The sequence below is a fragment of the Apiospora phragmitis genome, assembly GCF_038363925.1.
Source record: "Apiospora phragmitis strain CBS 135458 chromosome Unknown utg000002l:1.0-5516284.0:1.0-5523493.0, whole genome shotgun sequence".
Taxonomy (NCBI): domain Eukaryota; kingdom Fungi; phylum Ascomycota; class Sordariomycetes; order Amphisphaeriales; family Apiosporaceae; genus Apiospora; species Apiospora phragmitis.
Genome location: NW_027117400.1, coordinates 986959 through 1004261, shown reverse-complemented (window position 1 = coordinate 1004261; position 17303 = coordinate 986959). Strand labels below are relative to the sequence as shown.

At 55.6% G+C, this 17303-nt stretch overlaps 4 protein-coding genes across 4 annotated transcripts; 3 read left to right on the top strand and 1 right to left on the bottom strand.

Moving 5' to 3' along the window:
* Positions 1 to 6853: 6853 nt before the first annotated feature.
* On the top strand, positions 6854 to 11626 carry PG994_001149 (WD domain-containing protein; the record flags this gene model as incomplete). The annotated part of the gene is made up of 7 exons (XM_066852558.1): positions 6854 to 7034; positions 7088 to 7342; positions 7403 to 7529; positions 7588 to 7899; positions 7987 to 8405; positions 8467 to 9801; positions 9840 to 11626. 7 exons carry the CDS (start codon positions 6854 to 6856, stop codon positions 11624 to 11626), a joined length of 4416 nt encoding a protein of 1471 aa, XP_066720699.1.
* A 20-nt stretch (positions 11627 to 11646) lies between these two features.
* On the top strand, positions 11647 to 12165 carry PG994_001148 (uncharacterized protein; the record flags this gene model as incomplete). The annotated part of the gene is made up of 1 exon (XM_066852557.1): positions 11647 to 12165. One exon carries the CDS (start codon positions 11647 to 11649, stop codon positions 12163 to 12165), a length of 519 nt encoding a protein of 172 aa, XP_066720698.1.
* A 2230-nt stretch (positions 12166 to 14395) lies between these two features.
* On the top strand, positions 14396 to 15251 carry PG994_001147 (GPI-GlcNAc transferase complex- PIG-H component-domain-containing protein; the record flags this gene model as incomplete). The annotated part of the gene is made up of 2 exons (XM_066852556.1): positions 14396 to 14959; positions 14985 to 15251. 2 exons carry the CDS (start codon positions 14396 to 14398, stop codon positions 15249 to 15251), a joined length of 831 nt encoding a protein of 276 aa, XP_066720697.1.
* A 188-nt stretch (positions 15252 to 15439) lies between these two features.
* On the bottom strand, positions 15440 to 17261 carry PG994_001146 (tRNA pseudouridine(38/39) synthase; the record flags this gene model as incomplete). The annotated part of the gene is made up of 3 exons (XM_066852555.1): positions 15440 to 16143; positions 16203 to 16689; positions 16767 to 17261. 3 exons carry the CDS (start codon positions 17259 to 17261, stop codon positions 15440 to 15442), a joined length of 1686 nt encoding a protein of 561 aa, XP_066720696.1.
* Positions 17262 to 17303: the final 42 nt, after the last annotated feature.

The window sequence follows — 17303 nt, the reverse complement described above, 5'->3', positions numbered from 1 at the left end:
GACTTAGAGGGATGAAACCTGTGGTGGCAAAGCCACGACAGGTTCTTCCATCACACCACAACATTTTACTATTCCTTTCGAAAGGGGCGGCGTACCACTAGATGGCGCGCGCCAGCAGGCACTTTATTTTCCCCCAGTCAGTTCTCTCAAGAGAGTTTCGGATGACTCTGGGGGTCATGGTTGGACAGTGGTGGTTAGGTTAGGTGCGGAGGTGACGGACGTTGAGTCACAAATACGCCTCTTCGGGGAAGAACTTGTCTCAGCCACGGATCTTGTGTTGCGAGATGGCGACGCCGCCGCCAGCCAATCAAAGCCGCCAGTCCAACTCATTCGGTTTTCGGAGTTTGATTTAGGTTATGACTGATCGGCGATGCTGGGAGCAAGACATCAACTCTCAGTATTGTGTGGCAAGAGAACGCGATGGCTACGGTCAACCAAACCTAAACTTTTTTGTGTGCACCACCTTTTTGTAATAGCTTTACTTTACAATTCTATTCGCCTTCAACATCCCGAAAGACTTTTGATTCTGCTCGCTAGAGACTTTTGTGTGTGTGTGTGTGTGTGTGTGTGTGTGCATTAATGCGTGTGTACGCGAACACGGTAAAGTTGGTCAGTACGCGTCATGATTCGTTCGACAGATGCCGGCGCGAGAGCTGCCGCTAGTTTTATTGGATGCGACACCACCACACCTAGTCAGTAGGTGTAAAGTAAGTGTGCGTGCGAGTGTTGTGTCTGCCTATCCCGGAGAGACGGGCGAGAGGCTATCACCGGCATTGAATGATATTGGTACCTGACATATACTAGCTGTGAGTGTGTACCCGTATAAGTGTGTCTGGTGTGTGAGTGAGTGAGTGTGTGCCTGTTTAATGAAAGCAGCATCTTTCAACCAGATACCACGTTTACCTGGTCCCCCAAATGGCCACACTCTGCCGTAGCATTCCGAAAACCAGTCTTTTAGCCAGCTTGACGGACACCCAAGAACGGCAATGATCGTAACAGTTGCAACATCAAAGCATAAGGGCCCGTCAGGCCATTGCAGTTTCATTCCAGCTTGAGTGACACTTTCCTATACAAGGCATCCATTCGGTTCATCGAAAGGACTCCCGACTCACCCGGAACAATTTTTTGCTGTTTGTTGGTTTTTTCTTTCGTTGCCGCCGTAAGTAAGTGGTGAATGAGAAAGTGCTGGTATATAGCTTTAAGCTCCAGTCTATATATCACATTGACAGGGGTGTGAAGTAGGTCGGGGGTTACGGCTGTGATGTGATGCGAAGTGGTCCCTTTTTACTTATACATGATTTACTTTCACTTTCCATCTCCCTGTAAACCGAACTCGGAGATAGGGTAGGAATGAAAAGCCTGGGGTCATCACCGACAAGGGGCTGAACTTCGTTAGCATTTGATTTGACTGCGGGATCTGGATGTGAGTGTAAGTGTGAGTGTGGGTGTGGCAGGCAAGGGGGTTGTTGTGATGGCATAACCTAAACTCTCATCACACCTCCTCGCAGCCCTATTCGGGAAGTAGGTATGGAGTTACGGTTCAGCGAGTAGCGAACTTGATTGTAACCTCCACCGACATCATGCATGCATATGTAGATGGTGGGTGATGTTGGGTGTTGGAAGGGAAAGCATGTCGGCAATCGTCTAGACCACCAGTCACAATGCCCATCCCGCGAATGTCGTGTTATCTGTCGTCATGCGTGTTGGTTCTCGACCAGCGCGGCAATCTTGTGGCTAGCCCCCATCATCATCATTACTCTACGCCAAGATGGATGTTCGTTCCCCGGTCCCGCGTTGGGCGCTCGGGAAGGCGGGTTTCGTGCATGCTTATGTATAACAGAGAATACTAATTTCGGCTGCTTCGGCTTCAGTACACACGGATCGAATGGTTACGGGATGGCTCGGGGACAGCCGTGATAGTAAGTCCTACCAACTCACCTTGCTTCGGGGCTTGCCAGCCAGCCCGCCATTCGCCTCTTTCCGAGTCTCGGTGAAGATCGAAGGGATGGAGTGAGCAAACAAAAATCTCAAGTAGCATCACTGTCCCGAGTTAGTAACTGACTTTCATTCTCATCACACGCTAAGGCCGTTTTCTGTTCATCAAATACCAAACAAAATAATGGCAGGCTCTTATTCGAATCCAACCAGCTTCCATACAGTGCGCGGCAAGCGGAAGGAAAGACGAAGACATAGCCAGGCCTTTACACATATTACATATCTACTTTTAGACTCAGGAGGCTGGGCCCGCTTGTGTAACAGTTCACAAAGGCTTAGATCCGGCATCTCGCTTCTCTTCAAGATCGAGGATGACCATGACAATAAGAAATGACAGTCGGCCAGGCAACCTAGCGTGCCAAATATAGATGCTGGTCTAATATCTCAGCCTGCTTTTACCAGGTGCATGCGTGCTGTAGAGTCCTACTACATTGTAACTGCGTCATAGCCTGTTGGTGGGCAACGGGGGTGTCAGGTGGTATGCAAGTATGCCGTAATTTTACCCGCGCGGCGAAGTGCGGCTGTGTGCGTTAAAGATGACTGGAGGTAGGCTGCTCCTCCTCCGGGTGCAGCAGACCCAGGTCTCTGGAACACACACACACACCACTTGCTCTCTCCTCATCTGCAGCTTGAACTCGGCTGCAGCCCAGCGTACCATTGAGCCAACAAGTCTGGAGAGGGAATCCCACCTGAACGAACCAAGCAGGCTGAACGGGGCACTGTTGGTTTTGAGTATAGTAGCAGCATCTGGGGGCCATGATTTCATTTCTCCTCGAGCCACAAAATCTGGGGGCCAAGCACAATGCCTGTTTGCTTCCCGCCTCTGATTCTATTGGAAGGATTCTGCCAGCGGCGCGGATATGCTTGTCCTACCGTACTTACATGATTAGCTAACTCGCAATGCAATGGATGGTGATCTCCCGGCCCAGCCCATCATGATAGCGGTGTATACATTTTTTTCCTTGCCGCTGCTCGGTCTGCGCTAGCTTCAAGGTGGAGGAACCGGGGTTGGTCGGATCATGCCATGCAGCATTTTAGCGTACTACCATCCGGCATGGAACTCGTCTTCAGCACACTCACTCACAGTCATGATCGTCAATGTCAGGGATTCGGCCGCTCTACACGGCGAAATTTGGGGCCCCAGGTGGAAGCAAGACATGATCCGTTGAGGTGAGGTGACATTAAGCAAATAAGGTGCAAGCCCATCAGCAGGTCGGCGGGCAGACTAGAATACGAGGATTCTCTGGGTAGGACAACATGAATTTCCATGCAAGGGGTGCTGTCCATTGATTGGTGATAATGGATAATGGATGGATCCCGATACAGCCCGTGGCGGCTGCTTACCTTGAAGTAATATGCAGATGAGCGCGGCAAGCCCCCCATGGCAAGGAGTACACGTACTGATGCAAATTGAGCTGGGCCGCGGGGTAATTGACCCCGATCCAGCCCGAAGGTGATGAGGAGGCTTGATGCCACTGGGTATGGAGCGTTGGACTTTGTGATCTCAAGCCATCGAGAGACACGGATCCGCTATTCGGGCCCGAACATCATATCTGTGTGAATCGAGGTCAAGAAGTCGTTGGAACATACATTCTGACCGCCTGGCCTCAGTGAGATACCGGAATCGTCTCCGCCCGCTGGGCGCCTCGAGTTGTTGTTTTGTAATGGATGAGTCAGTTTCCAGAGAAATCGAGGATATTCTCTTCCCTTCCTGTTCTTGAAGCCCGCCCCCAATAGTGACATATCCAATGGCTGGGTTTAAGGCCAGTGGCCTCTCATGATGGCCGGATCAGGCGACATCGTAGCTGACAGCTGAGCTGTATATCAGACAGGCCATTACCTGCCCCTCCAGGCAACCCGGGGTTGGATGTGATTTTCCTGAGATCCAGAGCAGAGCAGAGGGGGAGATTGTCGATCAAGGGATCCGGTCGGCTTCCGGCATGCGGAGCTAAGCTTCCCGTCTTTCGTCTCTCCCAGCCATCCCCGGTATATATGCCTACCTGGGTACAGATCCGGGAGCGCAGGCCAGCAGTGCAGTCTGGTTGACGCAAGTAATTCATCACGGCTCCCCAATTCAGTTGACTTGCATGCAGGACAAAGTGAGACCTCTGTTACTATGCCACGCCTCTGGTCGTGCACAATGCCGTGTTCACAAAGTAGAGCATCGTTGCAATATGCGTCGGCAGCCATTGTGAGGTGCTACTCAATCAAGAGTAGTCGCATGGTTGCCAGCCACGATGTTGCCATGGCGGGGCAAGCAGCGAAGCAAATAAAAATCCTGGGTGGGAACCCTGGCAGACGGACGAACCCTTGGACGACCATCCGTTATTTCCATGTTGGGGGTTTCATCTTCTAGACTGACTTGGGGCATGCTGAGTGAGCAAGTGCAAGTATAGACGCAGACGTTGGCGAAGCAGGGCAGAGTTGCAGTTGCAGATGCAGATGCAGATGCAGATGCAGTTGCTTACTTTTTGCGGTGCACACGGTCTGTATGTGGGATTGTGCGGTGCAAGAAGAACTACCAAATCCATCCAGAACAGGCCCACCATATAGATTAATTGGGGTGCTTTGGCTCGTGCACGACGACGATGGCTGATTATGTGATATCTTTATTTTTCTACCTGTTCACCATTGCCAAGCCAGGCGCATTGTATGATAACGAAGGAAAAGAACATTGAAGGAGGGAGAGCTTCTCCTCTTCCAGACGCAGCTAATAAGTAAGCTTATGCTGTTTCTCTCGATGGGGCAGAATGAAGAAAAGGAAAAGAGAAAAGAGAAACGAGAAAACCAAACCCCTGTCGACCGGTCAGCCAACGAGGGCGCTGGTCACGCATCCTTAACCGCCAGGTCAGGCCTTAGCAGCTCTATTATAGCCAATCATCACCGTCCGCCCCAAGGCACCCCTGCAGCCTAGCCAGCCAATCCGTGCCCTTAGCCGCCCTCTCACGGCACCTCGGCGCTACTGCGAGGAACGACGTGCGCAACAATTACCACTTCTACCAATCTTTTCACAGCAACGCACTGCCAAACCCGCCAATCTCTGCCCAACCATACTGTTTTCCCCAGCAGCCATGACTGAACAATGGCGAAACGGCCCATTGAACCAGTTGAGCATTGGCAGTGTCTGATACAATAGCTAATCATTGCCAGCCCAGCGAACCCGGCGAGCGGAGGGGGATCAACGAACCTCATCCCATCTCCATCACAGCCATTCATGCCCCGATGCTCACCTTTAGCGAGCCCTCTTGGAAGTCACCTGCCCCGGCCGAGACAAGCCAGCTTCAGCCATACAATGCCTCTGTTCGCCCTCTTTCGGAAATCATGTCGTGCAAAATGATCCCGGCCATGACGCCTGAGCTCCAGTCACTCCCAGTCACCGCTAGCTGGCGAGATTGTCACGAGTACTGGAGCGGGCCAGCCACCAGCCGTTACTGATGGACGGTGAACTCGAAACTAATCCCGGAGGATATCAGCGGAGCTCTCTGCGTGTAGCGCTGCGCTCATTGTGTGCGAAGATCTGTCTGTGTACGATTCATTCATAGCAGCTAGGTGGGTAGTAACATCGTGCTCTGGGATCAATAGATGCTCACCTTGATCGTTGCTTCGCCTCCACCTGCCTACCTGCTTACCTGCCTACCTACCTCTCTCGCTCTCGCTATACCTCGGGTTAGATAGACAGAGAAGGGAATCGTGTCTTGCCATGCCAACTCAGACTGCATAAAGTGACAAGCAGCAGCAAGCAGGTTGCTTTATCAAGGCACACATGAGCCACAATGCACCCAGAGGCTTGAGGCTAATTATATCCCCAAGACTGGATACCTCCCCTCTGGCCTCCCATGTCTTGGGCTGCTGCAGCGCAGCCAGTCACCTTCGATCTCCAGGCTCAAAGCCAATTCGACTAACTCGCTACCCTGGCCTCCCCCCTGCTCGACCCGGCATGCAATGGCTGATCAGACCCTTGTCCCCTGCTTGACCATGCAGACATTGGCTTAGCCGGACCGTATCCGCTCTAGATTTGACCCTGCTGCTATATGCAACTCGAACCATTGACAGCTTGAGACTCCTCTCCCCTAGGCGCTGGCCTTCCTCGACGGCGATAGAGGACACTCACTTTATTGCTCTCTCACACCCCGGATTTGAAACTTGTTCATCGGTCCCTTTCTTTGCTTCTTGCATCCCGTCCATGCTGCTCACGCTGTGTTCTCTTGCATTAAAACGGACTTCAACCCACGAGTCCTGCATGCAAGACAAGCGCCGGCACACCACTTTTGAATCAACCATAGTACCACCACCACTAATGCACCACCATCCCACGAGGCGATAACCGATTACCCATACCCATGTGCGACATAACCTAATACCTCCCCCAAGCAATGTGTCTGTTTCTTCTTTCCGCTGTTCTAATATTCCTCTAGCAACCCAAGCGAAAGACACACTGTTGTCTCTACCGACGCCGGATTCCGAGGCCGCACGTTGCCGTGCTACTTGATACGCATCTGCGATCCACCGGCTTTTTTTCTTCTCGTCGCCTGGCTTGCACACCTGACCCCATATAGTCGGTACACCGACCGAACTGAGAGGGACTCTGTTCCCGGGAACGGGCAGTTGGGTGTAGCGTGTGATGCTCGCATCCCGTATTGTGTAGCGTCCCCGCTTCCTTAGGTCACTTCACGATCCATTCCGAAGACAAGGTCGCACGCCGAGGTCAGTCGCCCTGTCCTGTTGCGGGAGTTCGTCGGGTCTATAAAGAAGCATTGGACCGTGCCTGGTGCTGGCATGCTAGACCCGGGGGCTGGGGCTTTTAGTAGTATCGACTCAACATGCTTACTGTCTGGTATAGGAAAGCATTGCCGTCACCATGTCGTCCCGGAGCCACCCGTCGGTGCCGCGGCACCCTCAGAAATCTATCGCATCGTCAGCGAAATCCTCCCAAAGGACGGGCAAGGCGGTTGCTGAACCAAGAGACTTCACTTCGCCAACACCGCTTATGAAGTATTTCGAGCCATGCGCGGCAACTGCCGGCATGCTGCTATATGGGCGTACGTGCTCGATATATCCCATGCACGCTTAGCACATACTGACCGACAAACAGAGGGCAACTCGGTTGTTGTTGCGCACCATGATAGTTTAACAATAGAAAGGCGGTTCTCCCGCCACTCGGCTGAAGTCCAGCTCCTAGCAGTCGATACCCAGAGCGATATTGGCGCTGGCCGGTTAGTCGTCAGCTACGATACAGATATGACCGCCATTGTGTGGGACTTGATGACAGGAGACGAAGTTGCGCGATTCGCTTCATACGAGAACCTGACTTGCGCCGCCTGGATGCGCAATGGCAATGTTGCTTTTGGTGAGTTCACCGCAAAAGCCCCTTATATGAAAGCACTCAGTTGACTAACACTACCATCAGGCAATACGCAAGGAAATATCATCTTGTTCGAGCCCACAACATCAGAACATATCTCTGCTAGGACTATCGACCAAATATCGGTAACAGCATTGGCCCCAGCAGCAGATTGTCGGACATTCGCAATTGGGTGAGTTTCACCAGTCAATTATCAATGCGTATCCTGGCCCAACTAATGGAATTTCTAGATACCAGAATGGCTCGCTACTTATTGCAACTCTGCAACCACGCTTCACGATTTTGCACAATTTGAGCACGAATAGAGCGCCATCCCCGATTGTGAACCTCGCGTGGCATGCCTCTTCATCCCGCCAAAAGTCGGATATGCTCGCGGTGCAGACGAACGACGGTGACCTCCGGGTCTGGAGTGTGGCAAAGTCGTATAGCAGCGACGACCCGGCCAAAGTGGTCAGGATATTAAAACGAACCGAGAATTACCAGAATGCTCCCAATTGGATGGGCTGGTCCAAGAACGGCCGCATTATCCAGTTTTCTGAAAGGTTTGCTCACCTCCTCTTCTGGATATGTGGCACGGCATATACGCGCGCGCTTACAACCACGATCCTGTGTGGCTAACTTCCCTACAGCGAAACCCTCTCATGGGATGTCCGAACAAAACACGTCACCTATGACAGCATACCGACACTCGAACATGTGAGGGGCCTTGCTGTCTACGGCCCGGGTGCGACCTTGTTCACGCTCGGCGCCAACAACACGGTCCAGCAGTTCGACCTCAATACGCCATCGCAGATGGTCGCTAATGTCCAGCACCCGGCCAATCTTTTGCCACCATCGCCCCCAGTATCGATCGAGGAGCAGTCTGAGCATGGCGTCGTCATCATCGCCACCGACTCGGATTCAATGTCCGCCCCTGAATCGATGTCTATCCCTATCAACTCGGAGGTTTCCGAAAGCGATGACGATCACCTGTCTCCTTTGGCGAGGATCGCGCGTGGTGCCGATGTAGCCCCGGAGATTGTCGAGCAAGAGAGATACATGTCGGCTAGTCCAGTTTCGAGCCGCAGCCGTACTACCTCTGAAGCCTCGAAGTCTTCTGCAGGGTCTAGCACCCCGGGGCCGCCACCCTCCTTCAGTCCTCTCCCGTGGGATGACGGAGAACACTTACATTTCCGCTGGTTCTTCGCTCCGATCATCGGCTCAGCCACCACCTTTCGGTGATAAGGATGCTTACTCTATTAGCAGCATCAGCTCTGCCTCGATGACATCTTCGTCGCGCGCATCGCGCCATCGCCCGTCCCGTCTAAGAAACGAGGTACCACGGAGTCCGGATGATGCGAAGGTTCATGACTTGTTCAAGTTCACCAGGAGCCGTCTGCATGATATCCCTTATAAGCGAGCACCACTGGTGGACCAATCACGCCTAACTAATGATGATCTGCGGCGACAGATGCTCAGCATCATTTTTGGATGGAACAGGGAGATCCAGGACCTGGTTCGTGATGAATTGTCTCGGCACCCGCAAGGCTCCCCGAGTAGAATCTTGCTATCCAAGTGGCTGGGAGATATCGACGCCGATGTCATGACGGCATCGTCGGAGAACATGACCTCTTCCGACTGGATGTTACTGGCATTAAGCGGCATTGGTGGTCAAGCCTCACAGCACAAGCTTGGTCGAGCTTACGTTCAGCGTCTACTGGAGAGTGGGGATGTACATGCCGCCGCGACTATTATGATTGGCATGGGAGACCACAACGACGCGATTGAGATTTACGTCTCGCACAAACGCTACATGGAAGCCCTGATTCTGCTTTGCCTCTACTTCCCTAGTGTCTGGGAACGCCAGTCTCAGATCATCAAGAAGTGGGGAGAGTTCGCCGTATTGCATGGCCAGCAGCAGCTCGCCATACGCTGCTTCGCATGCACCGGACAGGAGTCTTCCGAGCCGTGGGCCTCGCCATCGGCTGCTCAAGTCACTTTCCAGAGCCTGAACCAAAGCATTCCGGAGGTGCTAAGCCCACCTTTGTCGCCCCCTGGCATCAACCGAGGGCCGCAACGCAGCATCGCAAAGACCTCAGCCCTTAAGCTCATCACCAGTTTCGGGGACCAGAGTGCCAAGTCGAAATTCTTCGCTGCGGGAGATGGTGGACAGACCCCGATCGCTGCAGGCGTCACCCCTATCGCCGAGTCTGCGATATCACCTGCTGGCTACGATCCCGCAACGGCCTTCATTAAGCCATCTCAGCGAAGCGCTTTCAACACCCCCAGCTCGGCGCGAGTGACCACGCCCGGTGGTTTCGGCCGCCAGCGTTTGCCTTCTATCGGCGAGGTTCGTGGTGCCGAGATTCCCACACCAGTAGTAATGGAAGAAGAAACCGGCAGCCGACACCGTCGCGCTCATCATTCCCGCAAGTCTTCATCTGACGAGCAGCAGTACGCAGCCGGTTTGTCTCTGGGCAGAGCTGCCACTGCGAGCCCACAGATGATGAGGGATGTCCATTCGCGACGGAAGGACCCCCGCCCCCATCTCCGTCACCTCAGTCTTTTGCTGCCTTGATGACCCAAGGTCGGACCAGCCGGAACGGGGCTAGAGACCGCGTGCCTGACGGGATCGACTTGAAGCTGCAATCCATTGACGCCGCCATGAGCGATGTGACATCACCGGAGCAATCAGTGGCATCTTCCACTCGTTTCCACTGGCCCACTAGACGCCGTGGCCCCGGCTCCATAGCCAGCTCTGTCACTTCCCAATCCAGCGCCGGCCGAAGCCATCACCGAGCTCATCCGCCTGTCGCAAGGGGACTAAACGACCACATCTCCAGCATCGATGCTGCCCAGCGCCCCTCGAGAAGGCACCGTAGCCGCGGCAGCAGCCGACACCGAAACGAGGACCACCGCGCAAGAAGCCGTGAGAGCAGTCGGAGCCGCAAGGAGTCAACACGCGATGCCTCCTCGGAGCGAGGCCGTGGGGCCGCCAGGACTTATACCCCCAAGCCGGCCAAGCGTTCTCCCACGTCTCCGATTCCCATGTCTCCCGAGGACCTCATCAATCTGAGCACGCCGCGAAATGGCGAAGACTCGGTTGTCGCCATGCATCTGGACAACGGAGAACCCTCCACGGTGAGGAAGTCGAGCCAAATTCGACGCACCTCGCCAAGGTCCCAACGCATCTCGAGCCGTACCTCGAGCCGGGATACGCGACGCCGGAGTCCAGAGCGGCGACCACTTGCCTTGGAGATCCGCGGAAGAAGCAATGATCGTGATGATGGCTCGATGATGCGGTCGCCTTCTTCTCCGCTACCCATGTCCGCCGGTGGCCACTTTTTCGGGTCCGATGACGAGAAGGACTACCAAGCCGCCGTGGATCAGCAGGAGAACTTCCGGAACAGACACAACCGCAGTCGGGGCATGAAGGAGCCCAACTCTCCTGCCGTCTCCCGAGGAGCCCGTGATCGATCCGAGAGCCGGAAGCGACGCGTCAAGACTCCCTTGGAACTCGAGGCCATGGAGAACCCCGCCCCGCTGTCTTCCCAGGTCTACAAGGAGCCGGCCCGCGCAGGTGCGATGAAGTTGATCCTGACGGAGCGACAGGCTAAGAAAGAGGCCGCAGCCCGCGAGCTGGAGGAGCGCCGCCGATCCCTGGCGCTGCGCCCGATGGCTCCCGCGATCCCGCACCCGGATGAGCTCTCTCCTATCGTATCTCGCCCGCCCACTGCTTTCGAGTTGAGTAACTCGAACTCCACCCCGCCTCCCCAGGACGTTCCGCAACGAAGTGCTACTGCCGACTTCACGAGGAGCTCGCAGATGCGGAGCGGAAAAAGGCCCTTCATCGGTCTTCCAGCCACGCCCAAGGCCATGAGGCTCCAGTTTGAGAGCGACAGCAAGGGAAAGCCCAACGTTCCGCCGATCCCGTCGCAGTGGACCAAGACGTCGCCTCCGTCTTCGCGCCAGCCGTCACCCGACAAGCCCAAGGCCGAGTCTCCGGCAAAGGAGGCGAAGGAGCCGTCGCTCCTGACGCTGCTTCCGTCTACGGTCTACTCCCCACCTTCTCGGCCCATGATCCAGCGATGCATGTCTGCTCCCATTGATGACCAGCAACCGCCCTCGTTCCAGTCCCACTCGAGGAATGGCTCTTCGGCGAGGAAGATGAGCATTCCGGAAGCATCCATCCGGGGCATCGATGAGATGCTCGGCGGAGGTGGTAGGCACTCGAGACGGGCTTCCCGGGACGACCATATCCCGCCGCCGCCGCCCCCACCCCGATCCTGAGGGAGCTCCAGCACCTGGCCATGCCGCCTCCGCCACCACCTGCGCCCCTCCCAGGCCTGCAACCACAAGTCTACGGCGGCGGCAAGGGAACCATCGAGATCATCATGGACGACGACGACGACAACAACAACAACAACAACAACAACAACAACAACTACACCGTCCTCCCCGCCAGCGACGCCGACGTGCCCATCATCGCGCCCCCGCAGTCCCGCCACGCCCGCAGCCAGAGCGTCACCGAGAACAAGGACAACAGCATTGCGGGCCGCCTCAGCCGCGCCACCGAGCGCATGCGGTCCGCCAGCCGCGGCCGCACCAACTCGGCGCTGGCCCAGCGCACCAAGTCGCCCGAGCAGACGTCGCCCTACGAGAGCGTGCTGCCGCCCATTAGCTACAAGGGCCCGACGCCGAGCAACAACGAGGCCAGCCAGCAGCAACAGCAGCATTCCATGGTTGAGCGGCATCCTCGCGAGGTCCGGGCGACGTACCATACGCGCCACAACTCGGGCACAGGTCTCTCGCAAAGCGAGATGATCTAAAAAACGAGATGGAACTTACATGTTCATTTCCAACAACAAACTTCATTCTGCTTTTCTACCATTCTTCCTCTTCTTCCTCTTCCTTCGCATGGCGCCGGCGTTTTTCATCCTGCTCATTTATGGGACTGATACCATTTTCTCCGTCATCCGTACAGCAGGACGTTCATTCCGAGACTCCCCCAACATTTATATCTACTTTTCGGATCTTCAGAATGAGAATGGAAGGATCCTGCAATTTGTCCAAATGGCAACAGGCGGTGCACATCTCCCATCATATAACGACAGCATTGTTCATTGGATTTTGAATTTTCTCACAGCATCGTATCTACTTTTTGAATTTCGCATCTAACGGCCGACCACATTTTACTTTTCGCATTTTCACTATACTTCTTCCTTCGTCTCTTCGACTCTTCGAATCTGGAAGACAGAGACGCACACACATTGTATACTTCATATACTATCCTTGACTCATCAACCGTGATGAAGGTTGAAGGAAAAAGGTCCTCGGGGCTTGCGGCAACGCGGCAGGGAATGATGATTGATGAGACGAACTTTTGTGCCACACGGCCTGGATGGGCGGGAACTACTAGGACCCTAAGGAAAAGAAAACACCACAAGGATGAATTGGATGGATGGACAAATATAGGAAGAATGCTGCATGCAGTGGACAGAGAAGGGGTTTGCAGTTGGCAGAAAGGTGTACTGGAGAGGCTCGGCAAAATATATGTTTTACACAAGACTGAAGGAAAGGGGAAGAGAAAAAACAAAAGCCGGGGGATGATGATGACGAGATGTGTTTGCTCTGGGCGTTAATGGGACTTCTGACTTCTACTTCTCAGGAGAAAAAAACCCTTGCCCAGGACTCGCATTCTCACGACATGACTAAAGAGAAAAGGAGAGAGAAGAGAGAGGGAGAGAATCCTAGTGGAGTTTGTCCCATCTTACAACGCTGCCTCACGGCACCTTGTCAGGTAATACCTTGAGGGTGTTTTCATTTTGTTTTTGGATTAGACTGGCACGGTACGGTAGTGGACGAGAGGGGGAGTTTTTATATTAGGAATGGAGATTCTACCTAGTTTCGTGCAATGGAGTACTGTAATGCGCATCTTACCATCGAGACCTTTTCGAGAAGTGAGTGATTGAATGTATGTGAAATGTAGTGATCTTGAACTTTTGCAGCACGCAAGTAGGTTGTGGGTTGGTGGTTGTGCGAAGTCGGGTGGGAGGTAGGTACATGGCAAAAGGGGAGCGGTCATGCGTTCGAGTCATGCGGCGACAGTTTTTCTCAATGGCAGCACGCCAACAACATCAATAGATCGCCAAAAAGAATAAGTTCACAATATACAGAATAAGATGGGCTACCATTGGAAAGTACTAGATAATGATTCATGAGTGCAGTAAAAAGAATAAAAAATAAAAAAAAGCATGTCGGAGTTGACCACTCCATCTCAACCCACTAGCCCAAATCCCCGAGCAAGCGTGATCCAGAGCGCCATGCGACGGGGGAGACACTCTGCTGAGTGAAACCTCCCTGAAGCGTACTCTCCATTTCCTAGGGCCTACTGTACACGCCGGTTACCCAAACGGACAGTGAAAGACCACCGCGGCATTCGCCCTGGGCGCCGCAGTCGGGGGATCTGACGGAATTGGGAAATTCTGGCGGGATGAGAATTGCAAGCGCCTTCTAACCAATTTGACCATTACAGTCGAAAAACACTTCCACTACTGGTAACTATGTAGACTATCCGGTGGGTCTGCTGGGGTTTAGCCGGTTGGGCGCCGAATTTGATTAGGTACCTCGATAAGGTGGATAAGCTGATTGGAGCTCCAGCTACAGTACACTGTACAGAGAGGGCAGCCCGTCATTGTTGCATGCACCCATACACGACAAGCTTGGGATTAAGAGACAACAACACCCTCCAACATGCACTTCTTTCATTCAATCCTATAATTGAAACATTGTTTGGTCGCCGGTAGCAGGACATACATTCCTTTGGACTTCGATACTTAAGCTCCGAAGCAGACAATCAAGACTGCGACCCAACAAGGCTGTAATATCCGTCCAGAGTCACTACTGCTTGTTATACATCACCACCAGCGAAGCGACGAACGTCTCTCGAGAACTCGCGAATAAGGATGAGAACCCAATAGCCCGGCCCTTCTTCACCCAACTTCGCCCGTCGCACACACAATAACCAATTCGCCGACCGATGAATCCACCCGACCGACCATGCTCACAGCCGCGCCCCATCTGCACGTCCGACGCCCCTCGCCCACGACCGCCGAATTCACCGTCTCGACGCACCCGCCCAACCCAACTCTGACCCAGCGCTTGCTCCTCTTCGCCGTCGGCATCCTGCGCCTCGTCCTAGCCCTCGGCGCCGGCCTGCTGTTGTACGCGGAGTACTGGACCCAATTCTTCTCGCTGGCGTCGTACCAGCCGAGCAACATCTGGCTCCTGCCCGCGGCGCAGCACGAGTTTTTGTTATGTCACACCCCGCCCGGCCGCCTCGCGCAAGACATCGCCGCCGCCACCCCGGCCTGGGCCCTCGTGCCGCTGTGTGTGGGCGCGCTGTACGCGGCCATGCGGCGCATCCACGTCGAGGAGCGGCTGCTCGTGCTGCGCGGGCTCGGGATCCAGACGCGGTCGACGCCGGGCACCATTCTGTTAGGCTGTTTCGGCGGCGGCGGCGGCTCCGGCGCGGGCGCGGGGGGCGGGCCGACGCGGTTCATCCCGACCGAGAAGATCCGCGACGTGCTGATCAACGAGGCCTTCTGGGGGTTCGGGGGTGCAGTACATTTTGGTCGTCGTCGTCGAGGGCGAGGAGGGGCTGGTCGTGGTGTTCCCCAAGCTGCTGCCGCGCCGCGAGATCGTTGAGGAGGTCTGGCGCGGGGTGCGCGGTTGTTTGTTCGATGAAGGGGGGGGTGGTAGTGGCGGCAGTGGAGAGTATCAGTTGCAGCAGCAGCAGCAGGAAAAGAAGAGGAGGTTTAAGGATACCAAGCGGCGCTCGATGGTAGGGGATGGGAAGAAGTCGCCGGCTTCTTCGACAGGAGAGAAAGGCGAAGAGGTTCGAGATTGGTCATGACGAGAAAGGATTATCAAGGCAAAAGTAATCCAGCGAGATGCAATAGACATTTCACGTTACTACTTGATTTCCCAATGAGTTACAATTTTTAGTGATTTGTTCTTCTATTGAGGCGGGGGATATATGCAAAGCCTCTCTATCCGATCAAGTAAAGTCCAACAACAAAAACGCTTCCCCCCCTTTCGTATCTATTCATCACCCTCCTCCACAATCGCCGGACGATGAAACCGCAGCGGGATGCCCTCGAACTTCTTCGCCCGCGCCGCGCGCCAGTCGTCCGCGTCCTTGTACCCCTTCCTCCGCGCCTCCTTGTCGTACGTGTCCTCGGGCGCGGGCAGCTTGTCCTTCTGCAGCATGGGCACGTAGCGCCCCACGATGCGGTCGCGGTCGCCGCCCTCGAAGGCGCGCTGGCTCGCGGAGATGTGCCGCGGGGCGCCACGGGCGAGGCGTCTCGTGATGTCGCCGCTCGCCGTCCCGCCGGGCGTCACCAGCGACAGGAGCTGGCCCGCGAGGATCTCGTCCATCTTGCGCTCGCGCCACCCCTGCCACACCTGGTCCACGAGGCCCGACACGCCGTGCTTGTTGAGCGGGTTGTCCTCGCCGACGTAGACCCAGTACAGGGTGTCGACCTTGGGCGCGGCCGGGTCGGCGCCGGGCGCGTCCGTGATGCTCAGGTCCGGGAAGACGCAGTCCCACAGCACGAGCGGGAACTCGCTGGCCAGCGTGTAGTTGGGCCGCCGCGGGTGGCGCGCCGGGTCCAGCAGCTCGTCCACCACCGCGGGCGGCTCGAGGCCCTGGCCGACGGCGAAAAGCACGGCGACCATGCAGCGGATCTGGTGCCACAGGAAGGCGGAGCCGCGGACGTGGAAGTAGTAGACCTTGGGGAACGACTCTACGGCCGTCTTCACCGCCGCCTCCGACGTGTTCGGAACGAGGTGGGGAGACCGGAACTCTTGGTCCGGGCCAGGTGCGGCAGCGCCGTCGCGGCGCCCGGGACCTCGACGACGTCGCACTCGAAGATGCGGCGCACGAAGTTGGTAATGAGCTTACCCGGGTCGACCTTGCAGAAGTTGCGGAAGTCGTGCGCACCCTCGTACTTCTTGGCCGCCGCGCGCATCGCGTCGATGTCGAGCCAGCCGTCCTTGACGCCGCCCGGCACCTCTGTTTTCGGGTTCTCGAGGCTGTGGGGCACAGGCGAGTAGGCCGGCTGCGTGAAGAAGTAGCGGTACTGCCTCTCGCGGCACTCGTGGCGCGCGGAGAAGCCGGCGGGGATGTTGGGGCACCAGGCCAGGACCCGGATGTCGGCCGGCAGGAGCCGGTTCAGGATGCGGCAGTACGGGATCTCGTCGGTGTGGTCGTCAAAGGGCTTTTCTTCCTCTGGCAGTTCTTGCTCCTCCGTCTCCTCCGTAGCTACTGATTCATCTTGGCCGCCTCCATCCTGAGCGGCGACAGCAGCAGGAGAAGAAGAAGGATCCGTCTCCCCCTTTTCTTTGGCAATGGCCGGTTGCTCCGGACCCTCAGGGCGACGACCTGGCCAAAGGCCGAGACGCCGCGGTCGGTGCGGCCGCACTTGGAGTAGTCCCAGGCCTCCCAGCGGACCTCGTCCGGGTTCTCGGGGAAGATGAGGCAGGACTTGACCAGGGCCTTCCACAGCTCCTCCTCGATGGTCGAGAGCGTGGCCGAGTCCTGGAACTCGTAGCCGCCGTACGCCTTGCCCAGGTACGCCAGCTTGAAGGCGACCAGGCGCGTGCTGTATTTGAACGGGTCTATCTTGCCGTCCACCTTCTTCTTGCCCGACTTCTTCTTCTTGGCCGGCTCACCTGCTGCCACGGCGCCTTCGGGGGTTGGCTGCTGCTGCTGCTGCTGCCCCGTTGCCTCCTCCTGGGGTGGCTGAGTGGACGAAGAACAAGAAGTATTTTGTAGTAATGATACTTTCTGGGCTTCCAACCACTGGATACGCTTAATGAGAGCGTCTTTGGTCCAGCGGCTGTATTCCGGCGCTTTATCCATTATTGTAAGTCGTCGGCGCAAAGTCAAATTTGGGGGATTAGT